At 41.1% G+C, this 25,302-nt stretch overlaps 1 protein-coding gene across 13 annotated transcripts in view; it reads right to left on the bottom strand.

The window, feature by feature from the left end:
* The window catches only part of RB1CC1 (RB1 inducible coiled-coil 1), a 169,115-nt gene that overhangs the window by 32,095 nt on the left and 111,718 nt on the right, over positions 1-25,302 (bottom strand). For 6 of the 13 annotated variants that reach the window (XM_073331179.1, XM_073331180.1, XM_073331182.1 and 3 more), the window contains 5 exons: positions 19,777-19,936; positions 17,089-17,197; positions 16,697-16,937; positions 3,885-3,939; positions 1,318-1,365 (listed from right to left, as the gene is read on the bottom strand). In XM_073331179.1, the coding sequence (XP_073187280.1) occupies positions 1,318-1,365; positions 3,885-3,939; positions 16,697-16,937; positions 17,089-17,197; positions 19,777-19,936 (613 nt within the window). Of the gene's footprint in view, positions 1-1,317; positions 1,383-3,884; positions 3,940-11,665; positions 11,911-12,527; positions 13,102-16,696; positions 16,938-17,088; positions 17,198-19,776; positions 19,937-24,853; positions 25,012-25,302 lie in introns of those variants that run through there. The other 7 variants (XR_012157218.1, XR_012157217.1, XR_012157216.2 and 4 more) reach the window with 6 other exon arrangements.

Here is a 25,302-nt window from a genome sequence, read left to right as displayed (position 1 = left end):
GTACAGACTGGGACATTTTTGTTGTTGTTGAAGAACTCATGAACTTGAGTAAACTCACCAGAATTAAAGAATTCAAGTTATCCAACCAAAATCTCCTCTCTCCCCCCTACAACTAAGATAAAATAATTTAAGAAACCGCAATTTAAGCTTCCACTTCACTATGGATATCTGAGCATGGTCCCCTGGGGACTGTCTTTCCCTCTCCAGTAGCCAGGAAATGAAAGATGTAGGTACAGGCAGATCCTCATTCTGCTTTGGAAGGGGAAATCACACAGCGGACTCTGAATGCTTGATATGAAGCAGATTTAAATATATATTCTGCAATCTCCAAAATTATGAAGATTTGTCTCAATTTGCACTGCTTTATTTTGTTGCCAGGAAATTCAGAAAGAATCTTCCTCCACAAGAAATCATGTACTTAAAATCTGTCTTGCTTCTTTAGGCCAATGTTCTCTAACCTTGTCAAGCACCCAAGACCAACCTCCCATCTTCTTGTGGTACTTACCCCAACTTGAGCACTTTTTTTCACCTACTCTCCTAAACTGAAATCTGAGCAGTTGTTTGAATTGCATGCCCCCATTAGGGTGACCAGAGGTTCTGATTTTATAAGGACTATCACAATATTTGGGGCTGTGTCTTATATAGGTGCCTATTACCCCTCACCTATGGTCCCGATTTTTCACCCTTGCTATCTGGTCACCTTAACCCCCATATAATTCATGTGGGTTGCAGTCTGACTTACCCACATGTTCCATCTGAATTATATGGCAAGCTGTTATGTCTCCTGTCTCATTTCCATTCCCTCACATGGCTCTAATCTCCCTTTCGAGTAAATTTATTTATTTTTTAAAAAGCTAATATAGTCCATAAGCCATCTGAATTATTTTTTCAAAAGGTAACTATTAAATGGCTATTAGTTGTACAAATGCCTGATGTGCATGTGTGCATGCATTTTTGCAAGTTTACCTTCTTAAAAATGTGACTCTTGGAGTTAATGCTTTTGCCTGTCTTTTCAAAAGACTGGTTTGGCTTGTATGCTTTGTGAGAGTAAAAGTCTCCCTTTGCTTTCCCCTCACCCCGCTGCCTCCAAGTTTTCTTCTATGGAAAAAACTGCCCTTGCCCCAACAATGAAATAACATCTTATATGGAATTAGATTACTCCTGATTGCCATTTTTTTCTTTTCCTTGCTTTGTTCTACTTTGCATGTAAAACTCTAAGGAGTGCAGAGAATTACTAGAGTTTACATTTTTAAAATTCTTGTTTATTTTTTAAAAAAGTATTTTATGGACAAGTGCACAAATATTTAATGTACTTACCAATCTTTGATTTAATCGCTTATTTTCCTCTTCTTTAAGTTGTAGTGTCTGTAGGAGACAGTAATCTAAAATGAATAACCAGTTTAATATTTATGTTCATTATATAGCATAAACCTGTAATAAATACCAAATAGTTGAACACTGCACTGTCCATGAACAAACTTTTTGTTGTAGGTGTCAGAATTTTAAGAAAACGTTTATAACAGGGGTGGCCAACTTGAGCCTGAGAAGGAGCCAGAATTTAACAATGTACCTTGCCAAAGAGCCACAGTAATACATCAGCAGCCCCCCATCAGCTCCCCGCTCCCAGTGCCTTCTGCCCACTGGCAGCCCCGCCGATCAGCGCCTCTCCCTCCCCACACCTCCCGATCAGCTGTTTCATGGCATGCAGGAGGCTCTGGGGAGGGAGGGGGAGGAGCGAGGGCATGGCAGGCTCAGGGGAGGGGGCGGGGAGGGGTGGAGTGGGGGGCAGGGCCTCTGGCAGACCCAGGGGTTGAGCAGTAAGCACCCCGCAGCACATTGGAAAGTTGGTGCCCGTAGCTCCAGCCCCGGAGTTGGTGCCTATACAAGGAGCCACAGGTTGGCCACCCCTAGTTTATAATCTCCTCATAAACAAAAGGGTACAGACATTTAAAATTAGAAAAAACCTGGCAACCACCATGATGCTGCTGAGCCCACTGTCAAGCTACTGGGGGAAGTGTCATCTCCATGCTTTTACTACAGTTTAACCATGAAACAGAGATAATCTGATTGATTCTACTGAACTAGAAGCTGGTGTGAAGCTCAAAATAGAATTTTAAGTGAAATAAAAATAAAGCCTGAAGAAGAGAAAGGAAGGCAGCTGGAATGGGACTGGAGACAAAAAAAGGAAATAGGAAGTGGGTTGTTAAACCTTTCAGACTTATACTTTAAAGAAAAAAATCTAATTAATTAAAAACAGCAGATATTTTTGATGATGTTCCCAGTTCACAAGTGGGAGTAGCTACACAGTTGTGACTTCACCAACACAGTCCAATCAGTGAGAAATCAGTTCAAAGCAGTACTCGAATACAAAATACAACACACAGAAGAATGACTTACAAAGGGAAAATAATCTAATTTCCTGATCTGTGAACTGAAATTCTAGACTAAAACACTGCATTTTAAAAAAACACACAAAATAATTGGACTGCATTATAAGAAACACTTACTGTTCTATTGTCAGTTTTTTTATTTTTGTTTTTTAAAGAACTCTCACACCAAGATTATAGTACATTAGACTTTTAATTAAGATGATATAAATTAACACAGTGCTAGAGAAGTGGATGAAATCCTTTTACTTTGTTTCTTCTGAAATTAGTTTCAAGCATTTCTCATACTTCATGTCTCAGTGTTTTAATTGCCTTGTTTTGAAAAGAGTAAATACTTCTTAGATTAATATGTGAAAAGAAAAATTGGTCTGCAACAACTTGCATGGAATTTATTTAATCTCTGAATTATTTCCTTTATTACTACTATAAAGATCCATTATTCTCTAGGAAACCCAGATGTTCCCACTGGTTAATTTCTTGGTTAATTTTCTGCTATAAAAACAAACAAAACAGTGAACATTCATACAAAGCCTGCTTTACATGTTACGTAAAGTGTAAGTGGTCCTTAAAGACGGAATAAATTATATATAGACTCACTTTCAGATCCTGTACACTAAGAGAATGGTGTGAATTAGTCTTAATGTAAATGAAAATCAATCCCATTATTCCATGGTGTGACAGGGTCAGGCCAGATGGCTATTGGAGAGTAATAGAAGGCAGATATATTAGCCCCAGGCTAAGTAGATCCCTTTTCCCTGGGTAAGGTAACAGGCAAGGTTCCAGAACAATCAGGAACCTTCTGGAGACAATTAAGACAGATAGGCTGATTGGCTGCAGGTGTTCTAATCAAGAAGCTCTTAGAATCAATTAAGGCAGGCTAATCAGGGCACCTGGGTTTAAAAAGGAGCTCACTTCAGTTTGTGGTGCGTGTGAGGAGCTGGGAGCAAGAGGCACTAGGAGCGGAGAGTGAGAACGCGGACTGTTGGAGGACTGAGGTGTACAAGCATTATCAGACACCAGGAGGAAGGTCCTGTGATGAGGATAAAGAAGGTGTTGGGAGGAGGCCATGGGGAAGTAGCCCAAGGAGTTGTAGCTGTCGCACAGCTGTTCCAGGAGGCACTCTAGACAGCTACATTCCACAGGGCCCTGGGCTGGAACCCGGAGTAGAGGGTGGGCCCGGGTTCCCCCCAAATCCTCCCAACTCCTGGTTAGACACAGGAGGAGTCGACCTGGACTGTGGATTCAGAAAAACGGCGAAGCTGAGGGCTGCCGTGAAGCTCCAAGGTGAGCAAATTCGCCAATAAGTGCAAGACCCACCAAGGTAGAGCAGGAACTTTGTCACAATGGATAAAGCACTTTCCTTTGCAAATACTCATGTGCACCGGAATTTAATAATCATTTACTCCATCATAACTTTACACATGTACTAGTCAGCTTCAAAGCACTTTACACACCATTAAGTTGCTGAATGAATATAATAGAAGAGAATCTACTCACTCTTTCTAACAACATTATCCTCTGTTTTTCTTCAGACAACATATGGATGTTTTCACTAAGGACAAAAGAAAAACATTTGAGAGGTTAAGAAAATATGAAATAATGCAGTTTTCTCTTTTCCAAAATGTTTATCTACTGAAAGTTACTGTTTTACGGCTGTATCTCCTGTTTTATTTGTGCTATTTAAAGGAAATATATAACAAAAATCATATAAAATTTGAGGTTATTGTTTGAAATTCTCAAATATACTTGAATGCAAAATTGTCCATTTTAATGGCGAATACCACATGCTGCTGTCCTTCTCATGATGCAAGAATCAATATAGCTACCTTGCTGTTTTTTCTTGGTATATGCACCAGCATTACCATTTCTCAGTTTTCCATTACCATTTCTTAGTTATTATGGTGTGTTCAAGTTAAATGGAAAATTTAGTACCCAGGAATTTCCTTTCTGGGTTTAACTTCTGTCAGTCACTAATGGGTAGTGTTGTGTCTTGGTCTATGTGGATCTCAAAGGCTTCTAAGAGATTCTAGAGAAGTCCAGCCCAAAGAAAAGCCCCTCATTTCTACATGCTAGAACTCATTTCTATATGCTATAACTCTTCCAGAGCTGTAGAAAGACAAATTAGTAAGAAATAAAACCAATTATAATTAAAACTAACATTTTCACCCATAAGGAGAGAGGATTGCTAAATAAAATCACTTCCTGGCTCCCAATATGAAGACAATATGGGCAGGTCAGATTGCGTGAGATGTTAACTTTCTTTCTGGAATTATCAGACACTAAATTTTAAGATTCTGAATCCTAACATAACCCAAGGTATGGAGAGTAATGAGCAATACAACATAGTAGCAAGAAGAGGGGGGGGAAAAAGTTAATACAGATTAGAAGTACCTTGATCTATACATTCATTGGGAACTGGTTCTGGCAGCATCTTCCTACCAAAAGGTACCAAGTAGTCCATTTTGCGGTCTTTGAAAAAGATCTTAATAAACACCTGCAAAGACATTTTTTCCCCCAAGATGGTATAATAGAAGATGTGGAATGAGCTCTAAATCCCTCAATAACTAGCATGTCAGATGGTTTACATGATTCGACGATATATTTTTTTTTCTCCACCTGTCCAGAGTAGCTTTAGATGCTCAGAGGCCTGGGCGCATCTGGCAAAAAGAGAGGACTATAGATGTTGACTTCAAGATTGATTGCATATTCTTGGAATATACTTCGGAATGCTGCAAGCACATCTAAATTTATGTTAAAGCCTGTATGTACTCTGTGGAATGTTGAGTGTTTGAGTAGGTGGAAGAAAAGAATTTCCTGAGAAATACAGAAAGTAAATCCAACTGTGTTAGGAATTATTCTGGCATCCTGATAATCATTTTTTCCATCGAACGAACACAACAGCATCCCAGAATTTAGAGAATCACCAGTTTGAGACTAAGACTATAAAAGAGATGATAGAGTCTAACTAACAGATCTTTATAGACAGAGATTATGCTTCAAAAGGTGCTGTTGTGACAGCATGTAAAACAAGAGCTAATCCTATTTTTGAAAAAACAATCTTGCTGTTTTGAAAAGTCTTATTACTCTGGGCTATAAGATGATGTGGGTGTGCTTTCCATTCAGAGAGGCTTGTACCAGCACAGCACTCGAGGATTTGGTAGCTGAACTGGAGAGCCTGTCAATACATTCTACATCACTGTCCATCATTCTAATGGAGGATTACTTGAGGGATGAAACTTGACATCATGCCATACCTGGTGAGTGGTTCTGGATGCTCAATAAAAATATCTGTAGCTCTCTTATATAGAGCTTCACCCAGGATGGGATGTCTTATGAACACCCACTAATTTTGTGTTGATGGAAGCAAGCCCCACTTGATTGGGATCACCATCTCTCTTGCAAAGGCAGCTACCATCACTCCAACCTTGGGTAAAAGTGTTGGGTTCCCTAACTTTGTAAAATGTTATGGTCCTTTTGCTAAGGGTTTCCCATTGTTAGGAGGGTTATTCCACTCCTCTTGAATAAAATCCTTGAATGAAGGTCCCTGTCTCATTTACATTTTGAAAGGAATTATTTAAGCAGTAGGGTACTTTTTTTGTTTCCTGCTTTTTTAACTCTGTCAGTTGTGACTATCACATTGTAACATACTGTCTCAAACTGTCAAGAAGAACAAAATGTTTCCTAATTTTCTTTGATGACCGTTCATGGCTAGATTGGAATCAGGGAAAGAGGACCAATGTTGACTTGGATATTCTATTTTCCTTTGCAGCCCGTTGGTCTCAGATTCTTGACTGAATTATTTGCATATGAAAAAGAGAATCTCTTGTGTCCTCCGCTGTTCTGAGAAATTTGCTTGGGCCATGTGGATTCTCTCTCTCTCCAACTTAACATTTGGGACACAAAGCCCTACTGGAATTTTTTCTACCTACTCCCAAAAAACAAAATAACCCTCCTGAGATTAATTTGAGGGGCTAAAAGCCACTACGGGACCGGTGGAGGTGAGGAGGGAGAAAAAATGAGACCTAGGATACTTTGAGAGATCCTCATTTCTGTGGTGTATATGTGTTTGAGTGATTTATGCCCTGAATGGGCAGGGGAGAGCTCTGCCTTGTAAATATATGGCTCCTGGTGGTCTATGTTCTTTCTGTTCCTGAAAGGGAGGAAGGGCTGGTCAGAGCCTGGATGCCTGGCGGCTGAAGCTCGGCGTCCTGAGCTTTTAGTTAAATGGTTTTCCAACTATTTAACAGTACCCACTGTGTACTAGTGGGTACTAATATTTTTTTTTTCCAAAATATAAGTCACTTAACTGCAGGCTTTACTAAAATACTTCGCTGCACAGTTTTGTTGGAGACTGAGAAAGCCATTAAGTTTTTTGGGGTAAAATGATAAGTTATGCATATTAGTGAGGTTTTACTGTAGATTCATTTGCAATCGTATGGAAACCATTCATGGAACATATTCTTAGTAACACTACCAACACTAATCATTGGAAAAGGAAATATACTGGTTAATAAAACAATACTTACCTAACCAAAGGAAAGAAACGTCACTTCACAATCCCCCTTTAATGTGTTATTTATAATTAATTTGAATTTGTTTTAAGAGATAAATAAGAGGAAAAAACAGACTACCAAAAGTACCTGAAAGTAAGACTCAAAATTACTACCAAGGTCACCGCAAAATTTCTTGGGAGTTTAGATTCCAATTTCCTGTAAACCTGGTGGTAAAAAGGGTACTTAAAAGGAATAGGAGAGTCTAGTGGCTTTATAGATTAGTTTGAAGAAAACATTCCATCTATGAGAAGACGAAGAATGTACAAAGATGCTAATGGGAAGAGTGAAAAAGTAGGTGGACAAGTCTGATATCACTGGTGGAGAGAGGAGGAATAGGCAACTTGATAAAATATAAGCAAAGATAAGCAGGTACAGGTAGAGTTGTGAAGCACCTTAATGGGGGAGAACAAGAATTAAACATTATGGAAAAGGGAGAACCACAGAAAGCATTAAAGAAGTAGGGGGGGACAATCGGAAGAATGGTAAAGAAAGATTATTTTAGCAGGGGTGGGAGAGGGAGAAGAGAAGAAATATGGATAGAAACACAATTACTTCCTTTCTTCAACTTCATAGTAGTTTCCCTCCCTGCATGCCCTCCCCCCGAACTTTGCATTAGACTTTAAAGAAAAACAAAACTACTGACTGCTTAAAAGGAGTGCTTTTTCTGAGAAACATTGATACATTTTTCACATAGGCTATGTCTACACTACGAAATTAGGTCGAATTTATAGAAGTCGGTTTTTTAGAAATCGGGTTTATATATTCGAGTGTGTGTGTCCCCACAGAAAATGCTCTAAGTGCATTAAGTGCATTAACTCGGCGGAGCGCTTCCACAGTACCGAGGCTAGAGTCGACTTCCGGAGTGTTGCACTGTGGGTAGCTATCCCACAGTTCCCGCAGTCTCCGCTGCCCATTGGAATTCTGGGTTGAGATCCCAATGCCTGATGGGGCTAAAACATTGTCGCGGGTGGTTCTGGGTACATATCGTCAGGCCCCCGTTCCCTCCCTCCCCCCGTGAAAGCAAGGGCAGACAATCATTTCGCCCCTTTTTTCCTGAGTTACCTGTGCAGACGCCATACCACGGCAAGCATGGAGCCCGCTCAGGTAACAGTCACCCTATGTCTCCTGGGTGCTGGCAGACGCAGTACGGCATTGCTACACAGTAGCAGCAACCCCTTGCCTTGTGGCAGCAGACGGTGCAATACGACTGGTAGTCGTCCTCGTCGTGTCCGAGGTGCTCCTGGCCACGTCGGCTGGGAGCGCCTGGGCAGACATGGGCGCAGGGACTAAATTTGGAGTGACTTGACCAGGTCATTCTCTTTAGTCCTGCAGTCAGTCCTATTGAACCGTCTTATGGTGAGCGGGCAGGCGATACGGACTGCTAGCAGTCGTACTGTACCATCTTCTGCCGAGCAGCCATGAGATGTGGATGGCATGCAGTCCTTCTGCACCGTCTGCTGCCAGCCAAAGATGTAAAAGATAGATGGAGTGGATCAAAACAAGAAATAGACCAGATTTGTTTTGTACTCATTTGCTTCCCCCCCTCCCCTGTCTAGGGGACTCATTCTTCTAGATCACACTGCAGTCACTCACAGAGAAGGTGCAGCGAGGTAAATCTAGCCATGTATCAATCAGAGGCCAGGCTAACCTCCTTGTTCCAATAAGAATGATAACTTAGGTGCACCATTTCTTATTGGAACCCTCCGTGAAGTCCTGCCTGAAATACTCCTTGATGTAAAGCCACCCCCTTTGTTGATTTTAGCTCCTTGAAGCCAACCCTGTAAGCGCCCCTCCCAGCGTCAGAGCAATGGCAAACAATCGGGCATCTGAGAGTGCTGTCCAGAGCAGTCACAATGGAGCACTCTGATGGGGCTAAAACATTGTCGCGGGTGGTTCTGGGTACGTGTCGTCAGGCCCCCGTTCCCTCCCTCCCTCCGTGAAAGCAAGGGCAGACAATCATTTCGCGCCTTTTTTCATGAGTTACCTGTGCAGACACCATACCACGGCAAGCATGGAGCCCGCTCAGGTAACCGTCACCCTATGTCTCCTGGGTGCTGGCAGACGCGGTACGGCTTTGCTGCACAGTAGCAGCAACCCATTGCCTTCTGGCAGCAGACGGTGCAATACGACTGGTAGTCGTCCTCGTCGTGTCCGAGGTGCTCCTGGCCACGTCGGCTGGGAGTGCCTGGGCAGACATGGGCGCAGGGACTAAATTTGGAGTGACTTGACCAGGTCATTCTCTTTAGTCCTGCAGTCCTATTGAACCGTCTTATGGTGAGCGGGCAGGCGATACGGACTGCTAGCAGTCATACTGTACCATCTTCTGCCAGGCAGGCAAGAGATGAGGATTGCTAGCAGTCGTATTGTACCATCTTATGCCAGGCAGGCAAGAGATGAAGATGGCTAGCAGTCGTACTGTACCATCTTCTGCCGAGCAGCCATGAGATGTGGATGGCATGCAGTCCTTCTGCACCGTCTGCTGCCAGCCAAAGATGTAAAAGATAGATGGAGTGGGTCAAAACAAGAAATAGACCAGATTTGTTTTGTACTCATTTGCCTCCTCCCCTGTCTAGATCACACTGCAGTCACTCACAGAGAAGGTGCAGCGAGGTAAATCTAGCCATGTATCAATCAGAGGCCAGGCTAACCTCCTTGTTCCAATAACAACGATAACTTAGGTGCACCATTTTTTATTGGAACCCTCCGTGCAGTCCTGCCTGAAATACTCCTTGATGTACAGGCACACCCTTTGTTGATTTTTGCTCCCTGAAGCCAACCCTGTAAGCCGTGTCGTCAGTCGCCCCTCCCTCCGTCAGAGCAACGGCAGACAATCGTTCCGCGCCTTTTTTCTGTGCGGACGCCATACCAAGGCAAGCATGGAGGCCGCTCAGCTCACTTTGGCAATTAGGAGCACATTAACCACCACACACATTATCCAGCAGTATATGCAGCACCAGAACATGGCAACGCGATACCGGGCGAAGAGGCGACGTCAGCGCGGTCCCGTGAGTGATCAGGACATGGACACAGATTTCTCTGAAAGCATGGGCCCTGACAATGCATGCATCATGGTGCTAATGGGGCAGGTTCATGCTGTGGAACGCCGATTCTGGGCTCGGGAAACAAGCACAGACTGGTGGGACCGCACAGTGTTGCACGTCTGGGACGATTCCCAGTGGCTGCGAAACTTTCGCATACGTAGGGGCACTTTCATGGAACTTTGTGACTTGCTTTCTCCTGCCCTGAAGCGCATGAATACCAAGATGAGAGCAGCCCTCACAGTTGAGACGCGAGTGGCGATAGCCCTGTGGAAGCTTGCAACGCCAGACAGCTACCGGTCAGTTGGGAATCAATTTGGAGTGGGCAAATCTACTGTGGGGGCTGCTGTGATGCAAGTAGCTCACGCAATCAAAGATCTGCTGATATCAAGGGTAGTGACCCTGGGAAATGTGCAGGTCATAGTGGATGGCTTTGCTGCAATGGGATTCCCTAACTGTGGTGGGGCTATAGACGGAACCCATATCCCTATCTTGGCACCGGAGCACCAAGCCGCCGAGTACATAAACCGCAAGGGGTATTTTTCGATAGTGCTGCAAGCTCTGGTGGATCACAAGGGACGTTTCACCAACATCAACGTGGGATGGCCGGGAAAGGTGCATGATGCTCGCATCTTCAGGAACTCTGGTCTGTTTCAAAAGCTGCAGGAAGGGACTTTATTCCCAGACCAGAAAATAACTGTTAGGGATGTTGAAATGCCTATATGTATCCTTGGGGACCCAGCCTACCCCTTAATGCCATGGCTCATGAAGCCGTACACAGGCAGCCTGGACAGTAGTCAGGAGCTGTTCAACTACAGGCTGAGCAAGTGCAGAATGGTGGTAGAATGTGCATTTGGACGTTTAAAGGCGCGCTGGCGCAGTTTACTGACTCGCTTAGACCTCAGTGAAACCAATATTCCCACTGTTATTACTGCTTGCTGTGTGCTCCACAATATCTGTGAGAGTAAGGGGGAGACGTTTATGGCGGGGTGGGAGGTTGAGGCAAATCGCCTAGCTGCTGGTTACGCGCAGCCAGACACCAGGGCGGTTAGAAGAGCACAGGAGGGCGTGGTATGCATCAGAGAAGCTTTGAAAACCAGTTTCATGACTGGCCAGGCTACGGTGTGAAAGTTCTGTTTGTTTCTCCTTGATGAAACCCCCCACCCCTTGGTTCACTCTACTTCCCTGTAAGCTAACCACACTCCCCTCCTCCCTTTAATCATTGCTTGCAGAGGCAATAAAGTCATTGCTGCTTCACAGTCATGCATTCGTTATTCATTCATCACACAAATAGGGAGATGACTACCAAGGTAGCCCAGGAGGGGTGGTGGAGGAGGGAAGGAAAATGCCACACAGCACTTTAAGCACAGCACTTTAAAAGTTTACAACTTTAAAATTTATTGAATGACAGCCTTCTTTTTTTTGGGCAATCCTCTGTGGTGGAGTGGCTGGTTGGCCGGAGGCCCCCCCACCGCGTTCTTGGGCGTCTGGGTGTGGAGGCTATGGAACTTGGGGAGGAGGGTGGTTGGTTACAGAGGGGCAGCAGTGGCAGTCTGTGCTCCAGCTGCCTTTGCTGCAGCTCAACCATACACTGGAGCATACTGGTTTGGTCCTGCAGCAGCCTCAGCATTGAATCCTGCCTCCTCTCATCACGCTGCCGCCACATTTGAGCTTCAGCCCTCTCTTCAGCCCGCCACTTACTCTCTTCAGCCCGCCACTTACTCTCTTCAGCCCGCCACCTCTCCTCCCGGTCATTTTGTGCTTTCCTGCACTCTGACATTATTTGCCTCCACGCATTCGTCTGTGCTCTGTCAGTGTGAGAGGACAGCATGAGCTCGGAGAACATTTCATCGCGAGTGCGTTTTTTTTTCTTTCTAAGCTTCACTAGCCTCTGGGAAGGAGAAGATCCTGTGATCATTGAAACACATGCAGCTGGTGGAGAAAAAAAAAGGGACAGCGGTATTTAAAAAGACACATTTTATAAAACAGTCGCTACACTCTTTCAGGGTAAACCTTGCTGTTAACATTACATACATAGCATATGTGCTTTCGTTACAAGGTCGCATTTTGCATCCTCCCACCGCGTGACTACCCCCTCAACCTTCCCCCCTCCCTGTGGCTAACTGCGGGGAACATTTCTGTTTAGCCACAGGCAAACAGCCCAGGAGGAACGGGCACCTCTGAGTGTCCCTGAAGAAAAGCACTCTATTTCAACCAGGTGACCATGAATTATATCTCACTCTCCTGAGGATAACACAGAGAGATAAAGAACGGATTTTGGTTGAATGCCAGCAAACATACACTGCAATGCTTTGTTCTACAGTGATTCCCGAGTACGTGTTACTGGCCTGGAGTGGTAAAGTGTCCTACCATGAAGGACGAAATAAGGCTGCCCTCCCCAGAAACCTTTTGCAAAGGCTTTAGGACTACATCTAGGAGAACCGCAAATGCCAGGGCAAAGTAATCCTTTCACATGCTTGCTTTTAAACTATGTATAGCATTTTAAAAGGTACACTCACCAGAGGTCCCTTCTCTGCCTGCTGGGTCCAGGAGGCAGCCTTGGGTGGGTTCGGGGGGTACTGGCTCCAGGTCTAGGGTGAGAAACAGTTCCTGGCTGTCGGGAAAACCGGTTTCTCCACTTGCTTGCTGTGAGCTATCTACAACCTCCTCCTCCTCCTCATCTTCTTCATCCCCAAAACCTACTTCCGTATTGCCTCCATCTCCATTGAAGGAGTCAAACAACACGGCTGGGGTAGTGGTGGCTGAACCCCCTAAAATGGCATGCAGCTCATCATAGAAGCGGCATGTTTGGGGCTCTGACCCTGAGCGGCTGTTCGCCTCTCTGGTTTTCTGGTAGGCTTGCCTCAGCTCCTTCAGTTTCACGCGGCACTGCTTCGGGTCCCTGTTATGGCCTCTGTCCTTCATGCCCTGGGAGATTTTCACAAAGGTTTTGGCATTTCGAAAACTGGAACGGAGTTCTGATAGCACGGATTCCTCTCCCCATACAGCGATTAGATCCCGTACCTCCCGTTCGGTCCATGCTGGAGCTCTTTTGCGATTCTGGGACTCCATTATGGTCACCTGTGCTGATGAGCTCTGCATGGTCACCTGCAGCTTGCCACGCTGGCCAAACAGGAAATGAGATTCAAAAGTTCGCGGTTCTTTTCCTGTCTACCTGGCCAGTGCATCTGAGTTGAGAGTGCTGTCCAGAGAGGTCAGAATGGAGCACTCTGGGATAGCTCCCGGAGGCCAATACCATCGAATTGTGTCCACAGTACCCCAAATTCGAGCTGGCAATGTCAATTTAAGCGCTAATCCACTTGTCAGGGGTGGAGTAAGGAAATCGATTTTAAGAGCCCTTTAAGTCGAAATAAAGGGCTTCATTGTATGGACGGGTGCAGGTTTAAATCGATTTAACGCTGCTAAATTCGACCTAAAGTCCTAGTGTAGACCAGGGCTAAATTTGGACCCAATTTTTGGACACTATACTCATTTCTTATCTAACATGGGAACATGCTCTCCAATAATAATTTATTATCTGTAGCCTCTGTTAGTGAAAGATAACTAACTAAGGCAACCGTACGTTGACAGTTTCAAAGATCTACATAATAAAAACTGTGGTGTTGTTTTGAAGTTTTTTTTAAATTACTACTCTCCCATTTTAATGATAATTGTAATGTAATTTAATTGTAATGTTTAGATAATTCAGAGGAAAACTAGTTGTTAGTGATGAACACTTTTTTTCTACCTGTAAAAACCACTTACTTATTTTAATTACTAACAAACACAAACTAGTCCTTTTTCCAGTGCTGCATATAAAAATAGATTACTTTGATTTTAATGAAGTATAAAGGAAACTGATAAACCATATAGAAAGTGTTCAGGAAAGAATATTAGAAATCATTGTAAAATTCAGAAGAAACAGTAATTGTCAAAGTGAGGAAGATGCAGGAAATCCAGATTCAAGACTGAACCTGTAACCCTAACTCACTCTTTGCTGAAAGAATCGCCCCACTGATGCTAGGGCCTTAGAGGGGACCACTACAACTGCAATTTTTAATAAAGAACATCAAAATTAAAAAAAGAATAATTAGTCATGGAAATGAATGAGAGCTGAGAACTGTTGTCATTTACTGAAATAGACTAACACCTCTATAGTTAGCATTTCTTCAGTTAACTGTGAAATAAGCTACACTTAAGAGATTTTTCTTTCAAAGCAAATTTTAACCAGAGAGACCATAGAAGCTCATAACAATGTAAAAAACAATACATTTTAGAGATTGCAGAAACTATTTCAGAAAGGTTGTGGTCTCCAGTTTATGTTGCTTCTGCATAACTAACATTTCCTATGAATGGTTAAGAACTATCAAATTCTGAATATCTGACGTTTGTAAGACTACTATAAATAGAAAAATGACAGGACTGAAAGGATTAAAAAGGGAAAACTGCTACAATTCCAGGTTCCTGAATTTTTTTCCAATAATGGGGATAAATCTTAAGAAGGAGGGTCTTGAACAGGTGCCTTCATCCATTTGCTATTGCTTGGCTTCATCATCTCTCCTAAACACCCAACATGCATGACCATCTCACCTACCACTGGTGATTCAATAACTTTCCTATGACAACCACAGCAATTGTTTACATGGAAAAATAATGAGAGCAACATATACGTGTTTTACATTCTTTTAATGTTATTTAGCACTTGCAAACAAGGAGCCAGCACCATATACTCAGCCAGTTCTCCACAGATCACCAGAATGCACCCGCTGGGGTTTTTGTCTGGACTGGCAAGAAAAACGGGTAATGGCTCCTTTCATGGTCTTGTCCCCCACTCAGGGCTAAGAGATGGGGAAGAAACACCTAAACTGATGGGGCTCAAGTAAGACAGTGGCCCCTGTGCATCTGGAGAAGAGTATATGAGCCCTGTTCCTTTGGCCAGAGACCCCTCTTGCATCCAGTTTAGTAGTTCCCACTACTGGGATTAAGGTAGGACCATGTTTTTTGGTTTGCTGTGTGCATTGCTTTATTTGGAATCAGGAAGGAATTTTTCCTTCACTGCCAGAGTGACTGGTACAGGGCATGTTTTTTCCCTTCCTCAGAGCAGTTCAGGGACTTGACAGGCTAAGTCAGAATGTAAGAATCAAGATATCGCAACTTAACAGGTGGCAGGTACTTGCCCCATAAGGGTCCAGTTCCCTGATAAACCAGAATTATAAGTGGATTTAAGACTATGTCTACGCTGGACTATGTCTTACGGGAGCTCGAGGTGTAATTTCTAGCTAGGGGAGACATACCTGCACTACCTTTCATCAAGCATAGCTGCAGTTTGTATGAGCAGGAGATGTACAAGTCTCCCTATATATGTACCTAGGGTTTTAGACTAACTGTACTGGAAATGTCTAGCTGTTTCTGCTGCCCATGCTACACTGCTATTGTAGAGTGCTAGTTCAATCAGACTTAGAGTGGGTATGTCTACCTGAGCTGGAGATTGCAACTCCAGCATAGATGTACTCTTAGGGAAGGTGCTCCATAAAGAAACTGGAGAATAGGTTTTGGGTGCCTCAGATCTGCTACAGCAAGGAGACAACTCCCAGACAACTCCCTTTCCCCAGCATCTTAACCTTTGTATGAGGAGAGGGCAGTGGAGTCCCAGGAATGGGCTGGGACAAAGTGTGTAGGGGTGAGGGGATGACAGCAGCCCTCCAACTAGGTGGAAATAATTAAGGAAGGAGTGATGACCTGTCCATAAAAGTTACTGCCAAATAGTTCCCAGAAGATAGTAAGAGTTGTGGCCTAATTCAATCGCATCCCTTGCATCTTGTCTGTCTTCTTCGTGAGTGTGAAGGACAAAGTATATATTACTAGTTTTCTACTGCTCAGTTTTAAAACGTTCATTACTCACTGAAGCCTATTTCATCTTCACTTTACCATTTTTTAGCCTCTAACTCAGTGGTTCTCAACCTATTTACCACGGTGGGCTTCATATGCAGCTCTCTATGTGTTGTGTGGGCTGCATTCACACAATATATATACTACCCATACAACTACAAAAAAAGATTAGTATTTGTTATATGTCAGCAATACAATTCGACGCGATATAGGACCTTTCATTTCAACACTGGCAAATATCTACCAAGAGAATTTTAAACTAGCAAAGTCAGTCAAAAAATTAATCATTTACTGTAAGAGTGGCATGGCATGGTGTATTGCCACTCTGACTTCCGCGCTGCTGCTGGTTGTGTGGAGGGGCCTGATCCTGCCCACCTATGAGGATTTAGGGACACAGTTGATATCGCTGGGCCTGATCCTACTGGGGAGCTGACGCTAGGTCCGATTTTTACTCCCCCCCACCCTCCGCTCCCAACGGGTTCTGTGCCTGCGGCAAGTGCCCCTCCCATCCTGCCGTAGTTACAGCCCTGAGGATGTCACATGGGCTGCAGCTGTGTGCTGACTGGGCTGTGGGTTGAGAACCACTGCTCTAACTTCTCTCTCTTCTAAGTCACCAGAAAACATACATTTCCTATAGCTGGTGACATCTGAACATTTTATACATGCATCTCAAAAAAGGCATTTTGAGCAAGAACATCAGATGAGTTCAGATCAGATAAAAGGAGTTCACTGAACAGCTCATTGGTACACTGAAATATTCAACTATACTCTGGTGTAATGATCTAAATATAGTCTACATATTTTAATATAATGCCTCTTATATACTTACTGCACAGCCATCATGCTAGTTTCCATTGCAGAATCCAGCCTTCCTTCATCTGTAATCTCTGAAGCCACTCTCTCTGTTTCAGCTGGGAGATCAGGTGCACAGGCTCCACAAGACTCTGAAGATGTAGGTAAATGTGCAGATGGAATAAAATTACTGCTTCTCATCTTATTCACGTCTTCTTCAAGTTTTTTCTTCTCTTCCAGTAATCGAGCACGATCTTCAGAAAGTGTTTCAATCAAATCTAGATGATAATAGAAACATGTAAACACTTTTATCTAAAAAAAAAAAGCAGCACAGTATATTATAACAATTATTTGGATTTAAACTGAAAATACTAAACTGAAAATATTACTACTTCAAAATAGATCAGTGTTGACAGAATATTTACTTACCCTTATCCCTTTCTTGCTGTTGGGTTATTGTTTTTAATTTGTCACTAAGATCGTTTATTATGTTTTCTTTCTTCATTTTTTCTCTTGTCAGCACGGTGTTAAAATTGGTCTGAAAAGTCAGAAATAGCATTAGGTAAAAGTAGTACACTGTAAATGAAAGCAACACATGTAAGACAGGAAAAAAAGGAAGAACCCATGGTATTGCCATTTGCAGTTTTCCAAACTAAACTGAAAGGCAAGGAAATCAACTTAAATAAGTACATTTTTGATAAAGGGATACACACACTGGAAATGTTTCCCTATTTGTTTTAATTAGAGTTCAATTATGAGGGCTTTTGGGTAAGGACTGGTTCTAATTTTGTTTTGTGAGGTGTGGTGTACATTTGTAGTCCTAATCACCACAAGAAATATATTAGCTGTGAATAAGGCCCTTTGTATTCACGAATACAATTAAATTAAAAACACTGAATCTGTACATTTCTGATTCTTGACAAATCCAGTAACACACTGTTCTCAGAACCAGTTATTCTTTAAGACTAGAGTGGATGTTATAGGATCTTGTACTAAACCAAGTTATTTACAATTAGAGATAAGCATAATGTGGTATTCATATTACCACATTAAAATATTAATACTTTGAAAGAACTTGAAATAGATTTCAGGGCACTGCATGAGGTTTTAGAAGGCAGAATTTCCCAATGCCAAGCAGGTGTTCAGACTAATTAGCACAAATTTGTAAGAGTCCTGGCTAATTAGCACAAACTAACAACTTTTAACAAAACAGCTGCTAGTCAGTACCATGCAATTATTTGCCTATATCACCCTCCTCCATGAACCACTTCACTGGCTTTCCCTTTCTGCACTGTATCTAGTTCAAGCTTCTTGTCTTCACCTTACAGCTTCCCATTCAAATACCTTTTTAAAAATCTACGTCTGCTGGAATACACAGAAGAAATCACCAACTAATAACCTAGTAGAGTGGCAATTGGAGGTAGTAATTTACGCAATGAAAAAAATTAAGACGTGAAACTAGACAGATGTGTGCCAGTCATCACCTTGACCTGTTTAGTAAGCTGTATCCCCTTCTTTCACAGCCATCTATTTGCATACCTTAAAGCTGTAAACTCTTTGGGGCAATGAATGTGTCTTCCCTGTGTTCGCACAGTATATAGCACATTTTGGGTGCTACTATAGATATAATAAAGCAAACTTTATATAGTTCACTAACAACTAAAGCAACAAGTAATTTTCTAAAATACTGAACACAGAAGAATGAAAACTGCCTAAGAGGTCCAGTGATTGCTATATCAATCAGATACACTTTCAGCATTTTTTACTGCTACAATACATTTTAAACAGGTGGAATGATGTTACATTTTGTGGGATTTGCAGTATGTGAAAACAAACTTCCCTGGAAAAAAAATGAAGAGTGGAGATTTTAATAGAATGCCATCAGGGAGATCTTTCCTCAAATACTCTGCTGCTGATGGGGAAAATGGCATGCTATGTATCGATACATTAAGGTGAGAGAAATCTTACAAAAGTCAACTTATTGTACAAAACATTATTAATTATTATCTGTTCTGTGGCCATGAAATCTTAAAATCCTCTAAATAGGATGCATGGATGGGCAGCTGCATTCTGCACCCCATTCACAGCCTACAATCCTGAAAATGAAAGTAATTATCAAACACTTCTATATCAGTTATTGCTCAGATTATTTGCTGTGTAAGATCTGCTCTGGTTTCAGTATATTTTTAGAAATTTTTCATTTGTCCATGAAGATTCTACCCGCTTCTCTCTCTCTCTCTCTCTGCCCCTAGCAATTCATGACTCTTGTCCAAAAAGTTGGATGGCTCAAATGACTAGAAATAGTGCTGTGCCTCAGTCCTTGTCCCATACTGATGTTGCTGAAACCAGAAGAGGTACTAAAGTGGAGCTCCCTTTTCAGTCTATTAATGAGATGGAGCTGCAAGGCAGGGCATGCTCCACAAAGAGTCCTTGACTTTGTAACCCTCACTTTCACCCTTGGTCCACCAGAGCCCACATTTGTTCACTTTCTAACCATGCTGCAAAATCAATAGTTTTAAAATACTTTTGGGGATGGTATGAGTTGGAGGATATTTTTATGAGAACAATCTTTTTTTGGTGGTTTTGTATTTTTAATTTATTGACTAGACGTTCATTAGCATAGGATGGGTGTCTAGAGAGATTTTTATAAATCTACAGTGAAATACAAAGTTGGGGGTTCGAATAGATTCTAAAACTCAGTCTCTACCTGAGCTGGCTGTTTGGGAACAGTCATGTGACAATGAACTGCCTGGTATTGGAAAGAGTGAGTTTAATATTGCTCAGAGATACTAATCAGAAGTTATGTTTAATGGGGTTCACCCTGGAGCTCAAATTTAGCCCTCTTGGCTGTAGAAGAGTTATGGTAACACAAGCTTATAGAAAAACAATGACATAGTAAGACTTCCCCTAAACTGGACTCTTTTCTCCCAAGTAGCAGAGAACATGCTTATAAAAATTCAATGCATTCCTGAACTGTGAAATTTAATATAATTTTATATAATATGTTGTCAGATGACAATGTAAATTTAGGAAGTACCAGATGGCAACCTAGAGATGGCAAAAATCAAAAATCTCTAAAATCCCAGAAAGAACATACCAATTTGATGACTCCTTTACCTGCTGTTCTGCAGTCAGAGACATTCTAAAGTTTTGCATTTCTTCATTCTTTCTTTTCTCTTGCTCTTCAAGTTGCTCCAGAAATTTTATTTTCTCTTCCTCAAGTTTTTCTTGAAGCTCAATAACCAAGCTTGATGCAGCAGATAATTCAATGGAAGGACTTTAAAAGAAATTTTTTAGAGTTTAAATATGCATTACAGAAATACAGTTCAAGAACAGATAAATACAAGCAAAGAAAAACCTGATGAGTCCTTGCTCCTTCCTTACTCCAAAGATAGAGCAGTGGATATGCTTGTCCATTACAGTAATTGTTTGGCTACATGGACATGGCCTGAAACCATGAAATATGAAGCAATAGCACTGAAACATGGACACCAAAGCTAAGTGTTTAAGTCTGTAAGCATGAAAGCACTAAAAATAGGCATTATATTGCTGAAAAGTAACACTAAATAGCAAAGCAAGCATTGAAGTATAGGAATTAGGTGACAAAACAAACAGCAAAGCATTGACAAATAAGCCTCAAGAGACTGAGGATAGTCACTGAAAGTCCTTAAAGTGCTGAAGTGAGTATTTATTAATAACAGACTGGCTGGAAGACTGGGACATAGAAGAGACAGCCCCTGAGCACATTTCATTGATGGTGCTCAAAAGAAACTGACTAAAAGGTCCCAAGGGCAGAAATTCAGCTTTGAGGATTGTGGGTAACTGCCAGTAAGCAGTTTGGTTTACATTCCATAGGATTACTGCTGTCCTTAGGGGTGAAAAAACTTCAGAAGCTAGGGCAGTTCTGAGAAACTGCAATTCAGGAGTGAGAATCCTGGTGGACTGTATCTTTAGAGATACATGCCTTTCCCATTGCAATCACAGAATGTATCTTTTTAAAAATCTAACTTCTATTCTACAGCGACACCTGTCTTAAAAAAGCCATTTGAAAGAACCAACAAAAACTGACTGCTCAATGAAGATAGTCTTCTAACATAAAAAGGAGTCAAAATTTCATCAAAATGGGGAGACTGAGGCACTCTTTTAAAACAGGTTTTCTAGTCAGGGTGATGGTCTCCTGCACAAGTTTCACAGACTATTTTTACATACTTTTTCAATGTTTGTGCTGCTGTCAAAACTTGGTGCTTAACTATCCTGTTAACAATGTACACAAACGTGTTAAAATATCTAAGGTAAACTTTCCCTCAAACAGTACAAGCCATGGATTCAATTCAAAAATTCCTGCCACTCCTAAATAAAGGGTTCATTTATTAAACCCTATTTTTAGATTTCAAGCCAATCACATAACTGTAGGAGCAAAAAAATAGAATAGCAACAACTATGACTGGGATGAGTTAATAGTAATTTAAGCCTGAACAGAAGAGCTCGCACTATGGGGATAAGTTTTGCAGAATTTATTCTTTTTAAAGACTTCTTAAAACAAAGAACACTAATATAAATGTCTTTTGGCATTGTAACTTAACAGCTGGCACTTTTAAATGTACGGAAATTGGTATGAATACCATCCAGCTCCTGTGAAAGGTTGATCTGTCAATCACGACTACTATAAAAGTAGTTGTTACAGCATGCTAGTGTAGCCTCTCTAGTCCCAGTTTTAGCAATTATTCATGCAAAGCATGGAAGAAGCTACTCATGGAGGAATTAATCTACACTAAATTATAAATGTTTTACAATTTGGCTGATTTTTTCTTAATATTACTGATTTAGGTTAACAGGCAGACGGACTGTTTAACTCATTGTTTTTCACACCTTGCTGACCCACTGTATCACACTGAAAGTTATTTGGTTTTCCCTGTGTGACACAACTGAATATTCTTCCTTACGGTCATATAATTAAAGCCCTATTTGAATCACAGGATGATTGTCAAATAATTGCAGCTGAGTTGCGGACAAGACATGGAAAATTGCAGAAAAGCTATAATGGACTTTTATTAATTGCAGTAATTTGGAAAAGCCAGGGAAGACTATTCGTTTAAGACAAATTTGCTTGAACAATATAAGCACTCAAATATTATGCCTGCTAATTTTTTTTGATAACCAGACATTTTGCTGCAACTATATTCCAGTCATTAATGTGCAGGGCTGACAGCCTAAGCCTCAGCCACTGTCAGCTCAGATAAATGGGGATCTACTTTAATAATGGGGAAAAAAGTGTGTGTTGCATACCTCAAAATGTATGCAAAAGTGTGGACTGTGAAAAGTAAGCTAATTAAAATCAAAACTGCGAAGGAACCCTAATATTGCACGATTCGTAATATCACAAATTAAGTAGGGCTTTATATATAAACTCTAAACTTCTCAATGTTCAGAAAATATAACTTAATTGTGACAGCCAGCGCAACTTTTGGGGAGCCCTTTCTTTTAAAAGAGTGGCTTATATGTGATTGTATTCTACTCTGTGGGGGAGGGATACCACAGCTCCTCCAGGAACTAAAACTGTGGGTGGTGATTATGGCAAATCAGCAAGATTATAAGTCCCACAGAGTTACCACCTCCTGTGGGGGCTTGCATATAATAGTTCAAATTGGATTCTCCAGATACTGACAAATTAAATAAATAAATAAATAAATAAATAGCCAAAGTTTAAACTGACTCAGGGCTTTCTTTCTCATCCAGCAAATGGACAGGACCTTCCATCCAAAGGGGGTGGGAGGGAATAGAGAAAATCCTTGAGTGTTGGAGTGACTTGACCCACTGGGACCCCATAAAATTGATGGGTGACCTCCGGTAAGCTTTTAAAATATGTGTAGGTTATTTTACAGCTTTTATGTTTTCTCTGTAATGCTTTTATCTTAAGAATAAATGTGCTTGCTTAGAAGGAGCTGTGTGGTAATTTATAACTGCGGGCAATATACTGGTCATATAGCCTTCGGAGAGAAAGCAAAATGTAGAAACTATCCCATTTAGGCAGTTCGGCTTGCTGGGGATATCACAGTGTAAAATCAGGGAGCTATGCAGCCTTAAAACCCCAGTCAGGAATGAGAAAGATGCAGGTCTCTGCCCAAGAAAGGCGATGGCTGGGAATCAGAAACCCTTAAGCAGGTGCCCTTGGGAGACAGAGAGGGAAACACAAGTATAGTCTATCGTAAAACTGTAATACTGATTTCTTATCTATTTTGTCTAAGGTACTAAAATATACACAAATTTATAAAACTTTTTTTACTTCCCTATAATAATTTCTAGTATCATTATGGGAGAGGAAAATTAAAATTGTAAATCAGTGTTAAATGGTAACAGTGTATTTACCTGCCTTTAACAAGTAGCTTGATAATCTTCTACCCCTTTTGAACCTTCCTCAAGGAAACTCCATTGAAATTTAGAAGAGTGAGCATTTGCAAAAACTAGTACAGATTCTCTATGCAAGTGTATTAATGCTTTGGATACCCTCAGCTGCACTGAAAACCAGTTACAAGATTCTAATGCTCACTGGACAATAGGTAAACAACCCACTGGAGGAGAAACCTAATAGGGGAGAACTTTAGTCAAAGGGAAACTTTAACTTGAAATCTAATGAAGTTAAATTAGTTAAAAGGAGTTGCACAGATTACACAGTCCTATATCATGCCAATTTTTGTGATTTTACAGTTGCACTTTCCTACTTTTTAAGAATGTTTTTGTCTCTTCTGTTGCAGTGACCTTCACAAATGGAAAATCTAATTATACAAGAGACACAGTGAGATCCACTATTAAAAAAAAATGCTGTCAAAACATACATAGCATAGATGCAGTTGAACTGCTGTAGTGCTTTAGTGAAGATGGCAGAGCTTCTCAAGTTAGCGTAGTTAATCCACCTCCCTGAGAGGTGGTAGCTTTATCAACAGGAGATGCTCTCCTATTGACAAAGCACCGTCTAACAGAGGGTTAGGTCAGTATAACTATGTCACTTAGGGGAGTGCATTTGTCACACCCAAGCTAGATAGTTATACAGATATAAATCTGTAGCGTAGACCTGGACTTACTTATTCTAGGTGCTCTTTCTACAAACAGAAAGCAAAAAAATTACACTTATCTCTGAAAATTTTAAGATGTTATTTAAACTTTCCCCTCTGGATTTGGGGCTCTCTCTAAATTTCCACTGTTGGAAGATTGCAAAATAGCGTATTTTCTGGGGGAAGAAGGGCTGGAAATTATGAAAAAAGATTTTGCTACATTCCATAATGAAAGTGGTCATCAACTTTTTAAACTTGAATACACGTAATAACATGTAAACTTTAAATATCAGTCTAATCAATATGGGTCCACAAACACTAAAGTGCCTTCATCAAAAGTGAAAGTTTTGTATGGTGCCACTACAGGCCAGAGTTATGGTTTCCACTGAAGGAGAAAACTTTCAATTATGAAGAACAGGAAAAAGTGACCACTGATCCTAAAATAAGTTATTCTCATAAATTCTCAGAAAATTCATTTTCTAAGTGCTCTAATTTTGGGGAGCATATTTTTGTATGTTTCATATGTAACCAAGAGGTTGAATCCCTGCTTCCAGTGCAAAATTCAACTCAAATTTCTCTATCGAGTCCCTACTAATGCCGCCATAATGCTGATTATTTTTCATGTTGACAAAAACATTTAGCTGGCTAGCAGATAGAAAAATGCTGTGCATAGTTTGTTTTACGCTACGCCATCATAAACAAATTGCTCGTGAGCAATAAACAGAGGGTGATACAGCAAATTACAACTCGTGAACTGCAATTAAGCACCCAAGCTGGAGCTTTTAGGGAACTAAAAGACAAAGCAGCTTTCCAATAATTCTGAAATATGAAAGTACACTCAGGTAGCAAATATATGCCCCATGATTAAAGGGGCATTTGGCATCCTCCTTAGGAAGGAGACAAGGATGCTTTCTTAATTTCATATGTATTTTAAAATGAGACAATGAACAATAAATCATTTAATGGAGCTTACAACTCATTCCCCTAGTTGACTATATACCCAAATTATTAGAACATCTGGTCAAAAAAGTGAGGATGGGCTTTGTACAACATATGAATGCCCGCATACACACAAGTGCTCCAAAATATTATTTAAATGTGAAAAGTGATCGTGCAAAATCATAATCTGATTGTGTAGTTTAGACCTTTTTCTTGTCACACCTATGTATTTATTTCCATCATCATCAATTTTCACTTCCACCATTTGGTAAATGGATGCAGCAATAGGAAAGGAGGCAGGGGAGCATTTGGTATATTTCCCCTCATTTCTTTTTCACAGCCACTTTGTTTTGGGGAGGGTTTTCTGTTATTTTTAAAAAGATAGAAGGAAGCAAAAAAAGGGGGTAAAAGTTCAATTTTTAAAAACTGTTTGGCAGATTGCTTTTAATGGCCCTTAAAACATATACACAACTTTACCCTTTGTTTCCCAGAAGTCTTTCACGTTTCCTCATGAGTTTAAACAAATATAATGCATATTTTGCTTAAATATATTTGACAGTAAGAAATTTCCTGTACACAAATTCAAAATGAAGTCATTTTTCCTATTCTTTGCAACCTATAAGTCCATATCTTCTCCACAGCCAAAAGCATCCAG

This window comes from Lepidochelys kempii, chromosome 2 (genome assembly GCF_965140285.1).
Source record: "Lepidochelys kempii isolate rLepKem1 chromosome 2, rLepKem1.hap1, whole genome shotgun sequence".
NCBI lineage: Eukaryota > Metazoa > Chordata > Testudines > Cheloniidae > Lepidochelys > Lepidochelys kempii.
This window is presented reverse-complemented; position numbering and strand designations above follow the sequence as displayed.